The sequence below is a fragment of the Lepidothrix coronata genome, unplaced genomic scaffold, assembly GCF_001604755.1.
Source record: "Lepidothrix coronata isolate B3197 unplaced genomic scaffold, Lepidothrix_coronata-1.0 Scaffold30, whole genome shotgun sequence".
Lineage (NCBI taxonomy): Eukaryota > Metazoa > Chordata > Aves > Passeriformes > Pipridae > Lepidothrix > Lepidothrix coronata.
Window position 1 is genome coordinate 3,951,790 of NW_016690210.1, and position 18,144 is coordinate 3,969,933.

Sequence of the window (18,144 nt, forward strand, 5' to 3'; positions counted from 1 at the left end):
TATTGCCCTGGTTTAAACACTGCTGCTGTGTTTGACCACTAACAAAGGTATTCCCCTCAAATGTTCTTCTGCAGTGTTAAGACAGATGGATTTTGTTTTGTTTGGTACAGTGCAACAGTTTTAGCCAAACTCCTTTATTTGCTGTATGTGTTTTGCACGTATTTCTAAGCACCAGAGATGGTAGGTAAGGGTTACTGTATGAAGACATCTAATAGTGAGGGAAGTTGTATTTCCCATGTGATCCCACAGCAATACCAGCTTCTCTAAGATTGTGTAGGTTTTGACAGATTTTGGGGTTTTTTACATTAATATTTCAGATAAATCAGTGCGTGTGGGGTGTGGGGTGTATTTGTTGTTTGTCTGTTTGGTGTTCTGTTGTTGTTTGGGTTTTTTGTTGTTTGTTGGTTTGGTTTGGTTTTTTTGTTTTGGTTGTCTGTTGTTTTTGGTGTTTTTCTTTTTTTTATGAGACTAATCACTTTTGTTTAGAGAAAAAAATTAAATTACTGGCCTCTCTCATCAAAATGAGACTTAGACTCAAGATCAAGTAGAAGAATACAAAAGCCTGAGATGTCTAAAATAACTGCTTCAACATGTTAAATGTCTATGGACAAACATGTTCTGACTAGTATTTTTGAATACTTATGCTAAGAAATACTTGATTTCATCTGCCTTACTGACCCTGAACTTAGCTCTTACTTGTTTATATATAATCAGTTATGATATGTTTCCTTTTCTTGCTGTCAGTCTCGTGAAACATTTTTACATCCCACAATTTCTCCATTAACCCCAGGCCAGAGGACTGTGCTTGTTCTGCAGGCTAAGTATTATTATGCCATTTCCAAGCTGCATTTTGTGACAGATCCTCATGTCAAGCCTTGTGCTATGTTTGTTTACTGCTCTGGACCCCATCAAGGTGCTGTGGCTGCTCTGCCCACTGGCTCTGTGTAAGGGAGCATCTGTTACCTGATGTCTCTGCAGACAGTGATTTAGATGAGGCTGAACGGGTTGAGAATGAGGGGAAAAAAAAATCCTCAAGGAACTCGTCGGTTTTGGCTTTATTTACAAGGTGTGCCATGGCAGACACTTCTCATGCAGACGTGCCTGAGCTTCCAGCTGGCTGCCTGGAGGACAACTTGCAGTGTGGCTGCTGCACCTGCACATACCCATTAAAAAACAGGTGTAAACCTGTGCTCAAAGAAGTTATGTCAAGGGGGATACTGTCAGCAGTTACCCAGACCAGTGGAGCGTTGGATATCCAAGCTGTGGAGGCACAAAGGTAAAAACCAGCTCCTTGCCTCTTTTAAGTGTTGAATGTGTTTAATCTGCTCGTACAGCTGATGTTTGTATTGACCAGTCCAAGTCTGGCATTGGTTACAAATGTTAAACCTCCCCAGGGCAGCACTTTGTGAACATATCTTTTGTGTCAAAATAAATACAGAGGAGAGGAAAATGTAGTAGAATTTCATGAACTGAAGGAAGTTCAGATGTGAGACATGTAAGTTCTGCAGTAAGGGCTGCAGGTTAGTACAGTACAAGTATGATGACAGCATTTCTTCCTGCTCAATGCACAATTTCAGTCGAAGAGAGAAATTTTTAAGGTTACAGAGTAAACATTTTTTTTTGCCAGCCATTTTAGAAGCTGTTAATTGAATGCCTGTGTCTTAGGGACTCTTTATTTGCTCCTTACATGAGTTAAAAATTAGAATTTGTAGATGATTTTTATAATTATATAAATGAGAGAAATTATTTCTTTTTTTCTTACAGTGGAGATAATAAATATGGAGGAACATGATGAAGTAATGAATAATACAGAGAAAGTGCAACAGGAGCTGCAGGAATGCCTTCAGAAATTTACAACTTTTCAGAGATGCAATTTCCAATCATGTCCTTTCTAGTGATTTTTTTGTGGAAGTGCTAAGATTAAAAGTATATTTCAGTAAAATTGCAGAATCAGACTGGAATCAGTTATTAAATTTCAGTTTGTTTTTTTTTTTTTAAAGTACTTCAAAGTATTTTTTAGATAATCTAATGTGTTTGATTGTAGGGCTTCACTGTAGTCCACAGAGGGGTCAGATAAAAAAATTTGACTTCTGTCATATTTATCAATGCAAATGTATAGATAATAAATATATTTTAATATAAATATTATATATGTAATCCAAATATATATGATCCAAACATAAATATAGACATATAATAAAGGTTGGGCTTGATCCTGGAGGTATTTTCCAACCTTAATGATTCTAAGATTCTATGAAATATCAGTTTGGATTCTGCCCTAGCACAGAAATGTAAGATTTTCTGTTTAAAAAAAAAAATAATTAAAAAATCTGAATTACTCGTTCTCTGAGGATAAGGAAACTGTTAATGTTAGAAAGTGAGGTTGTAATGAAACTGTTTATTCAAATGGTGCAACTTAAGGTGTTTAGCGGGTACAAGAAAAAAGTTGGAACTGAAGGTGAAATAATTATTGTGATGATTTGACATTGTGATGTTTGAGTCATATCTGTGTGAATGCAAAGTGCTATATGATGAAGAAGTGATTTTCATGGCTTGAACTTGTGTTACAAGATTCTGGGGGAGGGAATCTCTTGCCAGTATCTCTGGGTGGCTGCAGTTGGGTACTGGGTTGCTATGGGAACACACGTGAAGGCTTGCCTGGTTAAGCATCTCTAAGTACAATGGTATTTTCGGTCTGGGGATTCAAATAATCATCCTTGCTTCTTTGCACTTTGAATTAATTAACTGCTTATCAGTTCTTTGAGCAGAACTGCAGGTTAGATTTATGTTTTCTGTCATATATATATATATATATATATATATATTTGGGGCTCTCTGTTGCCCCTTGTAGAAAGCTGACCTGCAGTGGAAACTGGACCTAGCTCCTTTCCTCTGTGGTTGAGCCCTTATATTGCAGTTCAGATCTTATTCTGTTGAAATGCTTCTGGTGAGGAGGGAAAGATGCCACTGGATGACAAAACAGTGCATGAAACAGGAGTAATAACAGCATCAGTCACGTTTTTTGGATGACCTTTACATTTGAATGTGGCTGTTTGCCTCATTTGTGAGGAACAGGGACAATATTAAAGATCTGCCTTTTGTTAGTGATGTGCAAGAGAGTGAGAGGTAAGCCAGAGGCAGTGCTGAAATGTGAAACTTGTGAAGTGTTAAACTTCTCAAGAGGAGATCTCACATCATGTATGACAGATTTTTCCAGGCTTTGCTTCACAGGCATCATGCCTGCTCTGTTTCTGGCAATTGGGGTATCAGGCACAGAAAGGTCACTCTGATTCTAGCCCAGAAAAGAGGTTGTGGTTTGTAGGGGTTTCCTGCAGCAGTTGTTAGTTTCTAAAAAGCAAACCTCAACCTTGTGCTCCAGTATTCATATCCTAGTATTCATTTCTATTTTCATATGCTTTTGTTGCTGATCTGATGCCTCATCTGTCCTCGTATCACTTCGGCTCAGAGCTCTCCCTCAGCAGCACCCAGTCCTCTCGCTGTTATTTGGCTCCAGCCCAAGAGCCCATTTGGGGTCTTGGGTCCAGCTCCAGGGAGCAGGTGTGGAGTGATGTGGCAGTACTGTGATTCTAAGTGTGTAAGATACCAAAATAGCAATATTCCTACCTGACAACATTGCACTGTAGTGTTGTATTTGTCACAGCAGTCTTGCCTTATCCTGCACCATGTGTGCTATGAGACCTACTCTGGTCCTTTGCTGTGCCATCTGACCCTCCTGAGCCTCTGCCTGTTCTTCTTCCATCTTTTTGCTGTTATGTGTTTGTGATGAGGGGTAGGAGAAGCTAGAGGTTGGCTATCATCCCTGATTTTGTCAGCAGATATCTGCTTAATTTCTCCAGCAAACTTTAGAGCAAAACCAGAGCTGTGATGTGGGTGAGAGGAGCAGGTGGACCACCAGCCCTTGAACTAAAGTGGCCAGGTGGTGCTTAGTTTGGGGACCTTGTAGACTGCATCTTCTGCTACAGAGCCAAGCCCCAAGGACACATCCCTCCCCCTGCAGAGGTCAGATCTGCTGGAGGATGGGCGTGGATGGGGCAGTGAGATACTAATGAGCCTGATCCTACCCTCAACTCTGTTTTGGTTTTCTGTTTTTGCATCAGGAAAGAGCAAACTGTTATCCACCTCTAACAGGTACATCTGTGAATGTGTGGGTCTGGGGAAAAGGGGGTGTGTGCCCCAAAATAGACAGCAGGGAGTAAATAGTAGGTAGATGCAATAGAGTGGATGAAAGTTGCAGGGGGAAACAAGGAGTGGTATGTGGGCTACAAATCAGCTGCATTTCAGTTGAGTCTAAAGAGTTATAATTTCATAAACTTTTCCGTTCAGCTCCTGGGAATAAACTGCCTTTGTTCCCAGATGTACTGAAATGTTTATTCATTAGATTTTAATAAAGAAGGTCAAATCTCATATCCCTTAATCATTGTTGGTAACTGAATGCTATTAATTGATTAGTCAATACCTGTTAGCATGATAAGACAGCAGAAACCCACAAGTGACAGCAGCCTTCAGTTTGTGTATTCATTCTGTAAATTATTAATAACTACTATTGATCCTCTCCTAACTGATAAAATGTTTCTTTTTTGAAAAGTAACTTTTTTTTTTCTTTAACTGATAAGCTAGATTTAATTAGGAGCTTTGTTGGCTATTTTTCCTCCAGAAGCCAATCTTGCTTTGCAAGTTCTTTGAAGGAGTGGTCCATGTTTACATACCATGACTGTTTTCTGTATTATGTTCTTCCTTAGTATCTTGAAATATTTGTGAGTGTAGTCAAGGCCACTGATCCAGCCAGATGTTTTAGCAATATAATTTCCTCAGTAGGAAGTATGGAAAGACCTTTATCAGTTTCATTACTGGGTTTCTCACTAACACTTATGTGAAAACCCAAGATAAATAAGCCCATGAAGCTAGAAATAGAAGCAGGACAGTATGATATTTTAATGGAAACATCTGCAGCTTTTCTTTAGAAAATGTAAAATCTTGGAGATAGCTAGATCTACACCATTCTCTCTGTTTTCTTCTTTTTTTTTTTTCAGGTGGGCAAATAAAGACCTTAAGTGGTTTAACCAGCACAGTGCAGCAGTTTCAGTACAGGGTTGAGAACAGAACCTGGTTCTCCTGCTCCCAGTCCATTAGTTGATGACCAGAGTGTTCTGCAGCCTCTATCCAGGACAGCTACACTTTCTTCATTATAGTTTCATTCAGTCCTGCCATGCTAGCTCTGGCCATCTGTTTTTCCTGCTGGTGCTTTTGCCATTTGTTCTGTGGCTGCCTTATGCTTGGAACGATCCTCTTTCACAACTCCTCCATAACTACACGTACCAGGACACACAGGGAGAACTGATTGCATTCTCATGGTAACAAGGCGGAGAGCCAAAAAGAATAAATTACGATGTATGAGTGAGGCTTCCAGCCTGGCCTGTTGCTGAACTTTATTCAACCCATCCTGTTGGCTCAAGAGGATGAGGCAACCCACTGGAATATAACTTGTGTCGTCCCACTAGAAACTCACTCACATGTGACCAAAGTAAGCACCATGGCTTATTCAAATCTCAGTTTGTGTGCTGAAGTAAAAGGCAAGAGGTGATCTTAAGAAGTTGAGAGGTTTCAGGCTGTAATCCCTTTCTAATTTCCTTCATTCCCACAGCAGTTTGCCACACTTGCTGCAGGGCTTGGAGCTAATATTTTCCTCTGCATTTATGAGGATTTATGGCATCAGAACTAGAGTGAGATGTTCCCTATTCTTATTGTTCTATTCTTATTGTTCCCTCACTTGGGTGTCTCAGCTCCAAAAATTGCAAGGTGGAAATAAAAGTGTATGAAGAAAATGGATGAGGAATCAAACAATTTTATGGGGTAGATTAACCTATATTCTTTTCTTCTTCTTGTCATGCACAAGTGCACATTCTGTTTCTTCTAAATCAGACTGTGTGTTCTTCTGGAGGCGAAACCTGTGACCCGACTGTGTGGAAGCTTTGCTATTGCACTTTAAAATATTCAGAACTGGAAAGCAGAGACGTGGAACAAGTGGCAGGAAAGCTTCTGAAATTTAAGACAGTCCTAATAAAACTTTGTATTTTTCTTTTCTGTTTGGGTTATAAAAGATGACATGTTGAGGAAGACAGCTTTCTGTTTACAAACAAGTTCCCTGCATGGCTGGATGACTGTCATAACAAGTGCTGGCTTATGCATCAGAATTGCTGAGCATGTGGTGCAAAACTTGCTCAGCACATGTAAATTTTGACCACAAACTGTTTTAATATATGGCTTCAGCTTCATTTAATATTATTGCTTTTTTAGTTTTTTAATTCCACCTCACCCCCCTGTCATAGTGTTTGAATGAACAATTTGGGATTTGGATGGACAGCTGTGAGGGTCTTTACATGTCAACTCACAAAAGCCACGTGGTGCATATGTAGAAGTGTCCTTTAATTGCTTTTCTTTTTGTCTTTTAGGTCTCTCAGCAGCCAAACTGCTGACTGAATCAGGCTTGAATGTGGTGTTACTGGAAGCCAATGACAGGGTTGGTGGAAGAACTTTCACTGTAAGGGTAATTATCTCCAATCCCATTTAGTCTACACATACAAACAGAGTAGATACTATACATGTAAGGGGAAGATTTCTGGAGTACTAGAAGGTGGGAAATTTCCTTATATATTTTAACAGCAAGAGAAGGAAAAGACTGGCGTGATGGTGAAGACAGAATATTTCTGTGTGATCTGTAGGGTATGGAGTCATCCATCTGGTAAGGAGAAAGTGATGAGTTAAGTTTCAAAGTCATTTCCTAGGGAGAGACACTATTGAAATCTCTATGAAAAAACACCCATAAGGTCAACCATGCTGTGAAGAGCCTTGAGCTGAACCTTAACAAGCCCCATGAGGAGTGGTGTAGGCTAGAGGAGTGGCTGGGAACTCAACCAGAATGTTTCCCTTTACTTTACCTTCTGTTCTACCTCGACTTGGGAGATTCCCCCTCCCACCCTGCTCATCAGAGAATCTTGCCCATGCTACTTCCTGGGACAGTCTGTTTTAAACCAGTCGTTGTTGAGATGCCAGACCAAGCAAGAGCTGCACACACGTCTCTCTCCATCCTCTCTCTGCTTGTCAGGCTCTTTTATCTCATGTTTGTTTAAGGCCTGTAGCAACGGGCCTGCTAAGCTATTTATGAACTCATAATCTGAGATCTGAATAATCACCACATCAGAACTCCACCAAAGAATTTATGTTTTTCCAAGGGGAGAGGAATCTGAGCCAAAATACTATGGGAGTGTTTAATTTCATTTCATTCCTCCAGATTGCTCTTTTAACTTGTGTGCTATTTACAAAGGACTTACTGGCTTGTTTGTTTTTTTCTTCCCTTTTGTGTGTGATAAACTAGAATAAGCAAGTCAAATATGTGGACCTTGGAGGAGCTTACGTGGGGCCAACACAGAATCGTCTCCTGCGGTTATCCAAAGAGTTGGGAATAGAGACCTACAAAGTGAATGAAGTTGAGCACCTGATACACCATGTCAAGGTAAGAGGCTCTCAAGCATGCTGCTGTAGGCAGGCAAGTTGTACTGATCTCCTTTCTCACTGTTTTCCTTCATGCTACAGCGGAGTTATATTACATGGCTAGGCTTCGTGAACGAAGATTTGGGAAGGGCTCTACCCATGTTTGTTGCAAATACAGCGGAGCAGACTTGTTAAAATATGCAACATCTGAGTTTGTTGGTGAAAAAAATAAGTGTGTTGGTAATAAGGAACTCGTACAAATTACTATATGCACACACACTTATGTGTGTACCCTGTGGATGGATCCCGTTAGCTGATGCCTTGGTTCAGGTCTGACCTCTTAGTTAAAAGCTCTCAAAATCTTCGTTGTTTTGGACAGTGCAACTGTCACTCTTCTGTATGGGTCAGCTCTGATATACACTGCCCAAGGTGTCTGAAAATCCCTTTCAGAATTCCTAGATGTATCTTAAAGCAGGCTGAAAGTTTGTCAGGATGGGCTTCCTAAACCAGTGACAATTATTATCCCGACTGACAGAAACATGAAGAGGTTCTGTCTGGTTTTGCTGATAGGGAGACTTAACATGTAGAGTAGCAAAAGGCTCTGGGAGTCAAACAGTCTTGTGGAGGCAGATCTAAATGCTCTGTTCATGATCAGGAACAGAATGGCTATGGCAAAGCTGTTAAAAAGCCCACGTGTTCTCAGTAGTCATTACGCTTTCTCCAGAAGAGCATCCCATCTCCTTTCCTGATACAGACCAGTGTTGCACTCCCACAGAAAGGAAACTTTCTATGTTAGTTCCTGAGAAAATTAACACTGAATCTCATTATATGCTTAGGAAAAGCCATTATGCAATGACTGACAAAATACGTGTCAGTAGTTGGTGTTTGATCAAAGGTTAAAGAAAACATTGACAGACCTAAAGACAACCATAGAGAAAAGATGTTCTGTCAGTTTTCCATTATTTTTTCCACTCAATTATTATAATAAAGAATTGTGTTCTCAAAGTGATTTGTTTTGTGGTGACGGTCCACAATTACCATTTTTGTAGTAGAACTGGTGGGTGCATCCACACTGTTCTGTTTCATGTGCCTCTGGCACTGTCCACAAAGCCAGATTTTCTGTTTATTCACAGTATTTAGCCTTCAAATCACCCCAACACAAATAGGAGGTCATACCATGAGGGGAAACCTTAATGGGACAATTGATGTGGCCAGTCAGGATGATAGCATGGTGGCATTCCAAAATGCTGCCAAAAGTCACTGAAGCCAAAGGTAAAGCTGATTTATTGTCAGCAGCCAGTCAAGCAAGGCTCCTTGTTTGGTAAGCCAGACCCCATTTCCTTTTAGGATCTCTAGGAAACAGGTTGTGGAGGAATATTGGTATTACTATGCTAGTTGAAATAACATTTGATTTCCAATCACCTTTTATAGAGTGAGGAAAAGGCAGAATGGCACAAGAGTAGAAGTTCAAGCTCTTGAGAAGGGCAATAGCCTTTTACCATCATCCTTGCATGCCTTTTAGCCCAGGATGGAGTGCTGGTGTGAGTCAAGGATCTCAGCTTTCCTCCCTATCCAGCACTGATGGGAGTTGCTGGCACCCAGCAACATATCCCAGGCTGGCAGAGAAGGGCATTCCTTGGCTTTTCTGTATTTTGGGGATAGAAAAGGCCTTGAACTGGGATGCTAAGACATTAAGGCACAAGTCCAGGGAATCTATACTATAGTATGACTTGTATCCAGAAATCCAGATGTGGGGGAAGCCACTCTGCTTCTGGAGGCATTCAAGCCATCCAAGCCTGGAGGTCTCATCTGTTGTGGTCATTCCCAGTCAAGTGTTGAAAGTCTCCAAGGAGAGACATCCCAGCTGTGGGCTGAGGTGCTCCCAAGGCATGCTAAGAAGCAGGAGGTTGGATTCAGACAAAGTTTTTAGGCTCAACTGCCCGTAGGAGCTCCTGAAGTGTGTGCCAGAACTCCCTGGTAGCCAAGCAAGAGGTAAAGAGAGGAGATATTCCACATTCAGTAGCACTTCCTTTGAATCTCCTGATTTAATTAATTTAAAATCCTTTATTTCCATTTTTCTTATGTTTATACAATTGTGGAAAAGTATTTGCATATTTGAAGAATTAATCACAGTAAAATAATTGGCACGTGAGCACAGTATAGTAGACGTATGCACTGTCGTGTGGCCAAATCTTCAGCCTCAGGCATTTCATGTGTGTGGAACACATTCCTGAAAGGTCTCTCAGCCACGTGGCTTGTCCATGCTCCCCCTGTGAGTGGACAATGCTTTTGTGTGTTCCTTGAAATCTCAGCAGTACTCCCAAGTCAGCTTGCAAATCAGATTCCAAAATAGGCAAAGGGCTGTCACCCCTGTGTGAATTTGAGTTCACTGTGGCCAAATATTATTAAATTCTGGGCCACGAAATTATCTGAACCCAGAGAGGCAATGAAACCTAAAGGTTTTAATTTTTCTTTTGCTACACAATCAGGCATCACAGTGCGTCTTGTAAAATCAGCTGCTGTTTTTACATATACCCAAAGGCAAAATCAAGCCTTTCATAGTTAATTAAATTAATTTTAGAAGCTTTTTAATACATGTAATATATGCAGCTTCTTTGTACTACAAAATGAAAAGAATGCATTTTGTTGATCTCTGGGTGGGTCTCTGCTAATTAGGCTTTACCAACTTGATTGGGTTGGGTGGTTTTTACCTCCTTTAATCTCTTTTAATGTCAGGTTCTATTGTGAGATTATTTTTGGTCTCGCTTATATTACATGTGATATCTTCACAGAAATTCAAAATTATATTTCTTGCCCTACATTTTTTTTCTTTTCCCTCCACTTGTTAAGCACCCTTTTTCATGGTCTTTGAAAAGAGATTAGTATGTTCTTTTCATTTGTGTAAATACTGGTTCATCAGCCTTAGTGAGAAAATTAGTATAGCTCTGCAAGTAGTATTTGGTAGACAAATTGCTGCCTGAACACCATTGATTTTCAATAGCCAACTGAAATTAGGTTCATAAATCCAGATTTGAGAAGCAAAAGCAGAACTGTCTGAGAATTCATCATCTCTTAACAGTCCTCCCACTAGACTGGTAGGCAGATGTAAAATCTTAAAAATGCTTCTTAAAATGAGATAACTTTTCCTTAGCTGCCCAAGAGAGAATTCAGGATCCTACCTTAGATATGCAGATTTGCAGCTTTTGACTGGTGGTGTTTGTTTCCCCCACCAAAAAGAATGACAGTTTTTGTCTTTCAGAAAGCAAACCAAAGTACATATAGTACAGGTAATTTTTACCTTTGTTGTGTAACAGTCCCTGGAAAGAAATGTTGAAATTTGAAAACACGCCAGCTGTCGTGAGGGTTTAATTATCACATTTTCCCCGTAATTCAAATTGTACTTCACTTCTGTGCCATCTCAATAGCCACGCAAACTTCCTGCATTTTAAACCACAAATTTACCAATGTTATCAATTGCAACATCGGTTCCTTGTCTAAGGTGACTGTGGAACTGGTTTGCTTTGCTCCCCTAAATCTGTGTGAAGAAACACATATTTGTATGACTGGTTTGCCCAGTGAATCTTTTTAGAACTTCATTCCTTCATATACAGTAAGGATGACCTACTCTTTGTCCTGCTATGGTGCCAACTGAACATCCCCAATCCCATTTTCACTGATAACAAAAAGGCTCCTTCCTGGCTACATCAGACCACCAAAGCTCGTTTTTTTAAAACATAGTCGTTAGTCTGTGGTAGATCCCCCACTGCTGTTGATGCTTCTTGTCTTTTTTTTTTGTTTTGAGATGCTTTTTGCCACTGGGACTTTTTATGGGATAACGCTATTATCCTTCCTGGACCTTCCCCAGATTATTTAAAGTGGCGGTAACACTTGTTCTTTCTAATCTCTGTTGTCTCTGTTGTGCAAGCTGTGGACAGTGCTGACAGCTGGCTGAGGTAGCTGGCTATTTTGACCACTTTGACAGGGTGTTGCACCTGAAACAGTCCTCATATGGTTGTAATTAAATCCTGCAAATTGCTTCTTTAGCACCAGAAGGCACATTTGGCATTGTGCACATCCTGGGGGCTCTTTCAGGTTCAGATGCTGGGTGAAACAGGAAGCATCCATCCCCTCCCTAGTCACTAGACAGGTTCTTGACATTGACTGGCCAATACTTCATTACCTCAGTTAAGTTCTCTTTAAGAGGCTGGAGTTTCCTCGTAATAATTCATCTGCCAGCAGCACTGACCAGAGGTGTTTGAATGCATGTCATGCCCACTTGAAGTTTGGCACCACCTTTATACAAATATGAACAATTAGCATCTCCAGGGAGAATGCTAATGTGAACCTTGTCTGCAGCACGTCAGGAAGGTGAATATTTAGTCTTATATACACAGTGCTTCAAACTAGGACCCAAATCTACACTAATTTTGCCAGGTTACATACTAACCTGAAGTAGATTTGCAGAAAAAAATTTACAGCCCTCTTGGGTGTCATTCATTTTCAGCACTATTGTGCCTATTAAAATGCAGTTTGCTGTGGTCTTGTTCATGAATAAAAAATATGATGGTCATATTGTATTGGGATTTAATTAACAGCTGTATAAGTGACTGCTGTATCTAAAGTTATAGAATTTAATGGTGTTTCTTTTGTGATATCTGTGATATATGCACTGAAGCTAAGCAATATGATTTATTTAAGCTTTTGACCCGCTTCTCTGCGAATCTGAGGGCAGTATCTCCTGGCATAGTCTGTAGTATAGAGTGTAACAGCCTAAATGGATTTTTGAATGACTAGATAAATGTACTTTCATTGTTCTTTGTATATCTTAATTAGAGTGCAGTCAGAGAACGAAGTCTGTGAGACTCTCAGTTGCCATCAATTTAAGGGAGGTGAAACAACCTTATGTTTTGGGGTTTTTTTCCCCTTTTTATTGGCAATTTGTAAATAAGAACTTGGGGAACTGAGAAGAATACATCTGAATCTGTAAGAAGCTGGGCATTTGGTGTCTTTACTGGATATGAGGATGCAGGTATTTCTCTCACAAGATTCTGTGTCATTAATCATATTCACTTGTAGCTTCAAAAGTGAGTCTGAGGTTGACTAGGCTGAGATTGGTGAAAGCATCTTCCAGACTCCCAGAAGAGGGTTGGAGCAGGCTTTGGCATGAATATAGGAAAAGCTGGGCTTGTTTGGTCTCATTGGACCTACCCTGTAAATAAAGGAGCACCTTACCTTTTTTATACCAGCCAGCTGGCAGTAATTGTAAGAAAAAATTTCATAGTTAGGCCTTTTTAAATTAAAATATGGATATTTTTATTTCAGCAGCTTAAAAGATGGAAGATTATGTACAGCAGATCTGCAGAATGATCTCTGTGAAAGGGGACTGTAATGCAAGATTTTGCAAGGAGTGTTTATTGATCAAGAAGATTGACTGGAAGGCTGGAAGCTGTGACCTAATGGTAGCATGAGGATGAAAGTAGTAAGAAAAATGAACTGTAAATAAAGTATGAATTTCTTAATTAAATTTGAGTTGAAAAAATCTTCCTCGGTCTTAGCTTTCCCAGGCCGCATGGTCTGTTCCCGAGGAGATTAGGAAAAGAATTAGAGAAGTGTGTATTTAATACAAGATCAACCTGGTGAACATACTGGATTTCATGTGTCTGTAAAATTTTATGTAAGATTTAATTTTTTTAGGTAAGGAGTTTAATAACCTGAAGTATCTCAGAAACAAAACTACTGACCCCAAAGTCATCTTCTGGTTAAAACCAGTGTTCTAGTTGTGAGAGTATGTGTGTCCTGTCTGCTCAGTTATATTATGGGCAGATACTCTCTTGAAAACTTTCTCCCAAATGAAGCTACTCTTTTCTTCTTCTTTTTTTTTTTTTTTTCCATTTATTTATGCCCATTTATCTGCTTTTGGGAGGGGAAAGAGGATTTTTCTTAAGACTAATTCTAGAAATATTGTAAAGTTTTCAGTTGATTTTTATTCACTTTGTTGACTGGTTTAATTCAGGTTTGGAAAGCCACATGCAGGCCCAGTTTCAAAGAGTATTTACAAACAAAGTCCCTATAAATCTGTGCTTCATAAGACACCTTAATGCTTTTTGTAAAGGTGGTTTTTAGTTTCTGAAAACAAAAAAATCCCATTCTAGTAGGAAGGAGATTTAGTTAATTATTTTCACAGCTGATTGGAAGAAATATACATACAGTTATATAGAGGATCTAAATTCAGAGCAGATCCTCAATTTTCCTTTCTGAATCACTTCAGTGTTGTTTCTCTCATTCTGTCTATATTTTAGGTAAGACAAGTACTTAACGGATTGCATGACGTGGCAGAGTGAAGGTGGACTTATTTCTATAACATGGCAGAAACAAGTTGTTCCTGCTTAGCTCCATTCCTTTTTAGAATGCATGTTTCAAGCCACTGTGTCTGGCTATGCAACACTTAAACTGGAATTACCTTACTTGACCAAATTCACAAGACACACTGGCATGCACAACTGATCTCAAATTAGATATTGAAATATATTTGAAGGACATTTTGGCGTGTCTAAATATTGCAGCTTTGCAGTTATATCAGTTATACAGATTGTCTTATGCTGTGTTTATATTTTCTAACCTATGTATCTTTTTACTTTTAGTATATCTGTCAGTATAGTAATCAGCTGAGCATATGAGCTCCTGAATAATTCTGCAATGAAGGGAACTTCAATGTAGTTCAATGCTGTTACAGTTTCTAAGTAGGTCTGTGTACCTCTCTCAGTTTGGTCCAGCTACTTGCCATATTTTACTGAGAATTATGATTATAAAAGAGGCTTACTTTCAAAGAAACATACTGGTTTTAAAAAACCCGACAGAACTAAAAAAACACCTCCCCCCCAAACAACAACAAAACCAAAAACCAACTCCCACAAACCAAACAAAAATGATACTTTTTCACAAGGCAGCAGATGAGAAAACAATATCTGATACATGTACAGAGTTACATCCTGAAGTGATCCTTTTCTGGTTCTCGTTTTCCTCCTCATGACTTTGCATCTTACTGTTCCAGTGCTTTGTATGAATGACGTTCCCGGGATTTTAAGTTGAGAGGTGTGTGTGATGTACCAGTGCTGTGAATCAGCAGAGGGCACTGCTTGCCAATAAACCTGTGTAACTGTGAATTAACATGCAGAGTGAGGTCTTGGTGAAGTGAGCATCAGGTACTCCACTGGTTACTACCAGTTTAGGTGGTTTAGCTGAGGGAATATCTGTGCTCCTTCAGTGACATGCACCACACCGTCTTGTTTCTTCCAAGGAAAGCTGATTACATTTATAAGATGTTTATACTGGTATTTCTTGGCATGTCCTTCCTCAGCTAACCATTTACTCGCTGTCATCCTCACAGGAAGAAGTGTGTGGGATCTGACCCCTATGCCCTCCTGAGTGCTGGGGCTGATATTCAAGGGGCTACTGATATTCAGTTGCCACATTGTGGTTTTTTTTTTTTTTCCACCTGTAATAACCCATTTCTTATGTCAGCTATTTGACCTGAAACAGAGCTGATGTATAAAGAAAGCTTATTTCTGCACTTACATGGGTCCATTGTAAGTAAGCCAAATGTTGGTTGACGTGAAACAGATGGATGAGAAAATCTGTTGGGAATTGCAGCGTTTGTGACAAGCACTGGATTTCTCGTTTCCCTGCTGGTTTATTCCTGAGACAGCTGCATTGCATGAGTTTCCTCCCTTATCGTTTCAGCTTCTTCAGTGAGCTTTAGCCCCTACTGCAGCAGCAGCCTTTGTGAGCAAGTGATCCATACAATAGCAGGTAGACTTCCAACTGCTGTGTTCCGTTCAGCTTTTGGAAGCGTTGCAAGTGGCATCATGAAATTATTTCTAAAATTATATCTATGCCTGTATTAAATAAAAAAGGGTAAGAAATACTTCTGAGCGTTGTAGTACTGATGCTGAAATACCATGGCAAATGATTGGAAGGGGTGGTTACTATTGCTGTTTCTATACAGCTCTGATTTAGGTATAAAAATATTCAAAAAGGAAACATGTTGTGCATCTTGGATCATATTTTTCATCTGTGTCTTGTTATTCTTTAGGGATTTTTCAGCACTAGGAGGTATGGAGAATGCTATTCCCAAGATGATAGCAATAAGCAAATTTTGCCTAAATATCAAAAAGGTTGTTGTGTTTGCAAAAATGCAAATTCAGCAAAAGTAGAGCTGAAGTGTTTCAGTTTGTTGGTAGTTACTCTGAACTTTCTGTAGTCTTTCTTTGATGCTGTTATTTTTGTTTCTGTGTAGAGCCTAGTCTGGCAGTTGCTTCTCAAACAAAATTCTGACTGACAGCTCCTGGAGTTTTGTTTGTGCAAGAAATAAGGATCAGGCCTTAAGAGATGCCTTAGGAGCTCTTGGAAGTAGCTTTCACAGGGTACTCACTAACTTTGATTTGTTTATATTTTTCCAGGTTTAAGTTTGTTCTTGTGCTTTATGAGACTTGTCACCCCAAATTTCTACACAAGAGGCATACCCAAGATTTCCCTTTCAGCAGTTCAAATGCAGTGAAATAGAAGAATACTAAAACAAAAATATGATTTGTGTGTCTCTTGTGTGCTCATGAGGAAGCACCACAGGGAACTCATAAGACCTGAGTTAACTCAGAGGGAATAACTCAGTTAGGATTGCCTCTGGCAAAGCAGGAAGTTCAGAACAGAATTAGAATAACCCATTCTGATGCTGTCCTGGTTTTCTTGAGCACAGCTGTATACTTGTTTTATAAACCTAAATTTGGGAAATACTAAGTATTTAAAACCAAACTGGTATGGTCTGGCTTTGGAATATCTATATGGTGTTTACACTAGTGAAGGGTGGCTCCAGTGTTCAGAAGAAAGCGCTGTAAAACTTACTTCTTGTTGCCATAGGAGCCACTTATGGAATTTTAATGTGCCCCAAAAGGCTAAAAGGTAGTTGTCAACGTGGTTCAGGTGTTATCACTTGGGACAAGAAGGTACTTAGTCTGAGACTTCTTGCTGCTCTTTCATAGCCCTTTGGCAGCAGAGTATGAGGGTGTGCTCCAGTTCAAATTGATTCCATATTAAGAGATTCCGTAATCATACACAAATTTTCATGTCAGGACTAAGTGCTTATGATGAAACAGACTTGTTCAGTTCATCTCCATTTATAGGGATATGTTTTCCCGATTCCAGTATTTTCATATGGTTGAGCACAAGACGTGTAGAAATGCACTTTTGTTTTCATGCTGACTGAAAAACCAAAAAAAAATCCCACCCTTCCATTATCTGGGTGAATGTGCTGTAATGTCCATCCTTAAATTGGGAAGTGCTAGGTTTTCAACCTTGGTACCTCTGGCACACAAAGTGACTGGAGATCTACTCCAGCTGTGACAAAACCTCTGGTTGAAAACTTCTAAAAATTTGATGGTTTGGCATTGTGAAAACCATAATTTCTCCTCAAAAACACTGCAAAATGAAATTGTTGTCTTGCAGCTACTTCTTCATGTGTAACAAAGAATTAAATCCTTTCCTCCCCTCTCCCATTTTACTTTTTTCCAAACTTTCATTACCTTGGTGTTTCTGACAAGGATTCCACTGGAGTCCTGCATCTGTGAAGACGAGGTGAAAAACCAGTTTCTTCTTCACTTTCTCTAACCTGTTTGGGAGTTTTGAAAGCTAATTTTCTCTTTCCCTTAGGTTTGATTTTTTTGCCTTACTGCTCTCTAAGTATCTTTCTCTTTGAATTAGAAGTCCTCAAAGTTATTAGCGAGCATTTTCAAGGTTTTGTCTCCTTTTGTTATTTCCAGACCGAGTTTTGAGTCTGTCAGGGTCCCATTGCGCCCTTTTACTGTCTTTTCTGGTGCTTGCAAATGCTTGAAGATTTGAATAATGTGCTCTCCCTCCCTTCTTTCACAGTATTGATAAAGATACTAAATCAAATAAAGCCCTACACTTCTTTGAGTAAGTGGTCTTTGGGTACTTCTCCTCAAGAGACACGCTGTTGTTGTTGTTGTTACCTGTTTCTAAATATTAAATCTTGGTACAGTATGATTTTGTTTAAGCCACTGTAAATAATTTTTTACTGATGGATTGGTGTGGCACTGCATCAAATATGTGTTAAAAGTTGGTACTTCTACTGTTTGGCAATCATGCTTAGGCCGTGCAATTAAATACGTAATTTAATACAAGTTTTGAAAAATCAGATGTGGCACACAATGTAGCCTTTATTATTTGCCTATCTTATGGACTCTGGAATGCATAGTGAAAAAAGGAGTACCTGCATAATGCTGATGAGCATTTCTTTATGAATTTTTAAAGCTATTAGGCTGCCATCCATATAGTCAGCCAGGGAAATCCCATGTCAGAGAAATAGCTCTACAAATTACTTGTTATCTTCCACTCCTAATTAAGCCAGACTTTCAGAGTATCTTGTAGTGGAGATACAGATGTATAAAATCTAACTATTAAATATGTAATGATGTAATTAGGACATTGGTTTTGGTCACCCTATCACTGGAATTTACAGCCAGAGGTGTTAATGACTGGAAGAATAAGTCATTAACAGTAAACTCTACATTTTTTTCAGGACTGGTAATTTTTAGGTTAGCCAAAACAGCTTTTTTTTTTTTT

The 18,144-nt window shown here is 39.4% G+C and overlaps 1 protein-coding gene across 1 annotated transcript in view; it reads left to right on the forward strand.

Annotated features, from left to right (window-relative positions):
- The window catches only part of LOC108495345 (amine oxidase [flavin-containing] B-like), a 52,632-nt gene that overhangs the window by 12,113 nt on the left and 22,375 nt on the right, over positions 1 to 18,144 (forward strand). Inside the window, exons 2-3 of the mRNA XM_017810957.1 lie at positions 6,471 to 6,565; positions 7,394 to 7,531. Of these exons, the coding sequence (XP_017666446.1) occupies positions 6,471 to 6,565; positions 7,394 to 7,531 (233 nt within the window). The remainder of the gene's footprint in view (positions 1 to 6,470; positions 6,566 to 7,393; positions 7,532 to 18,144) is intronic.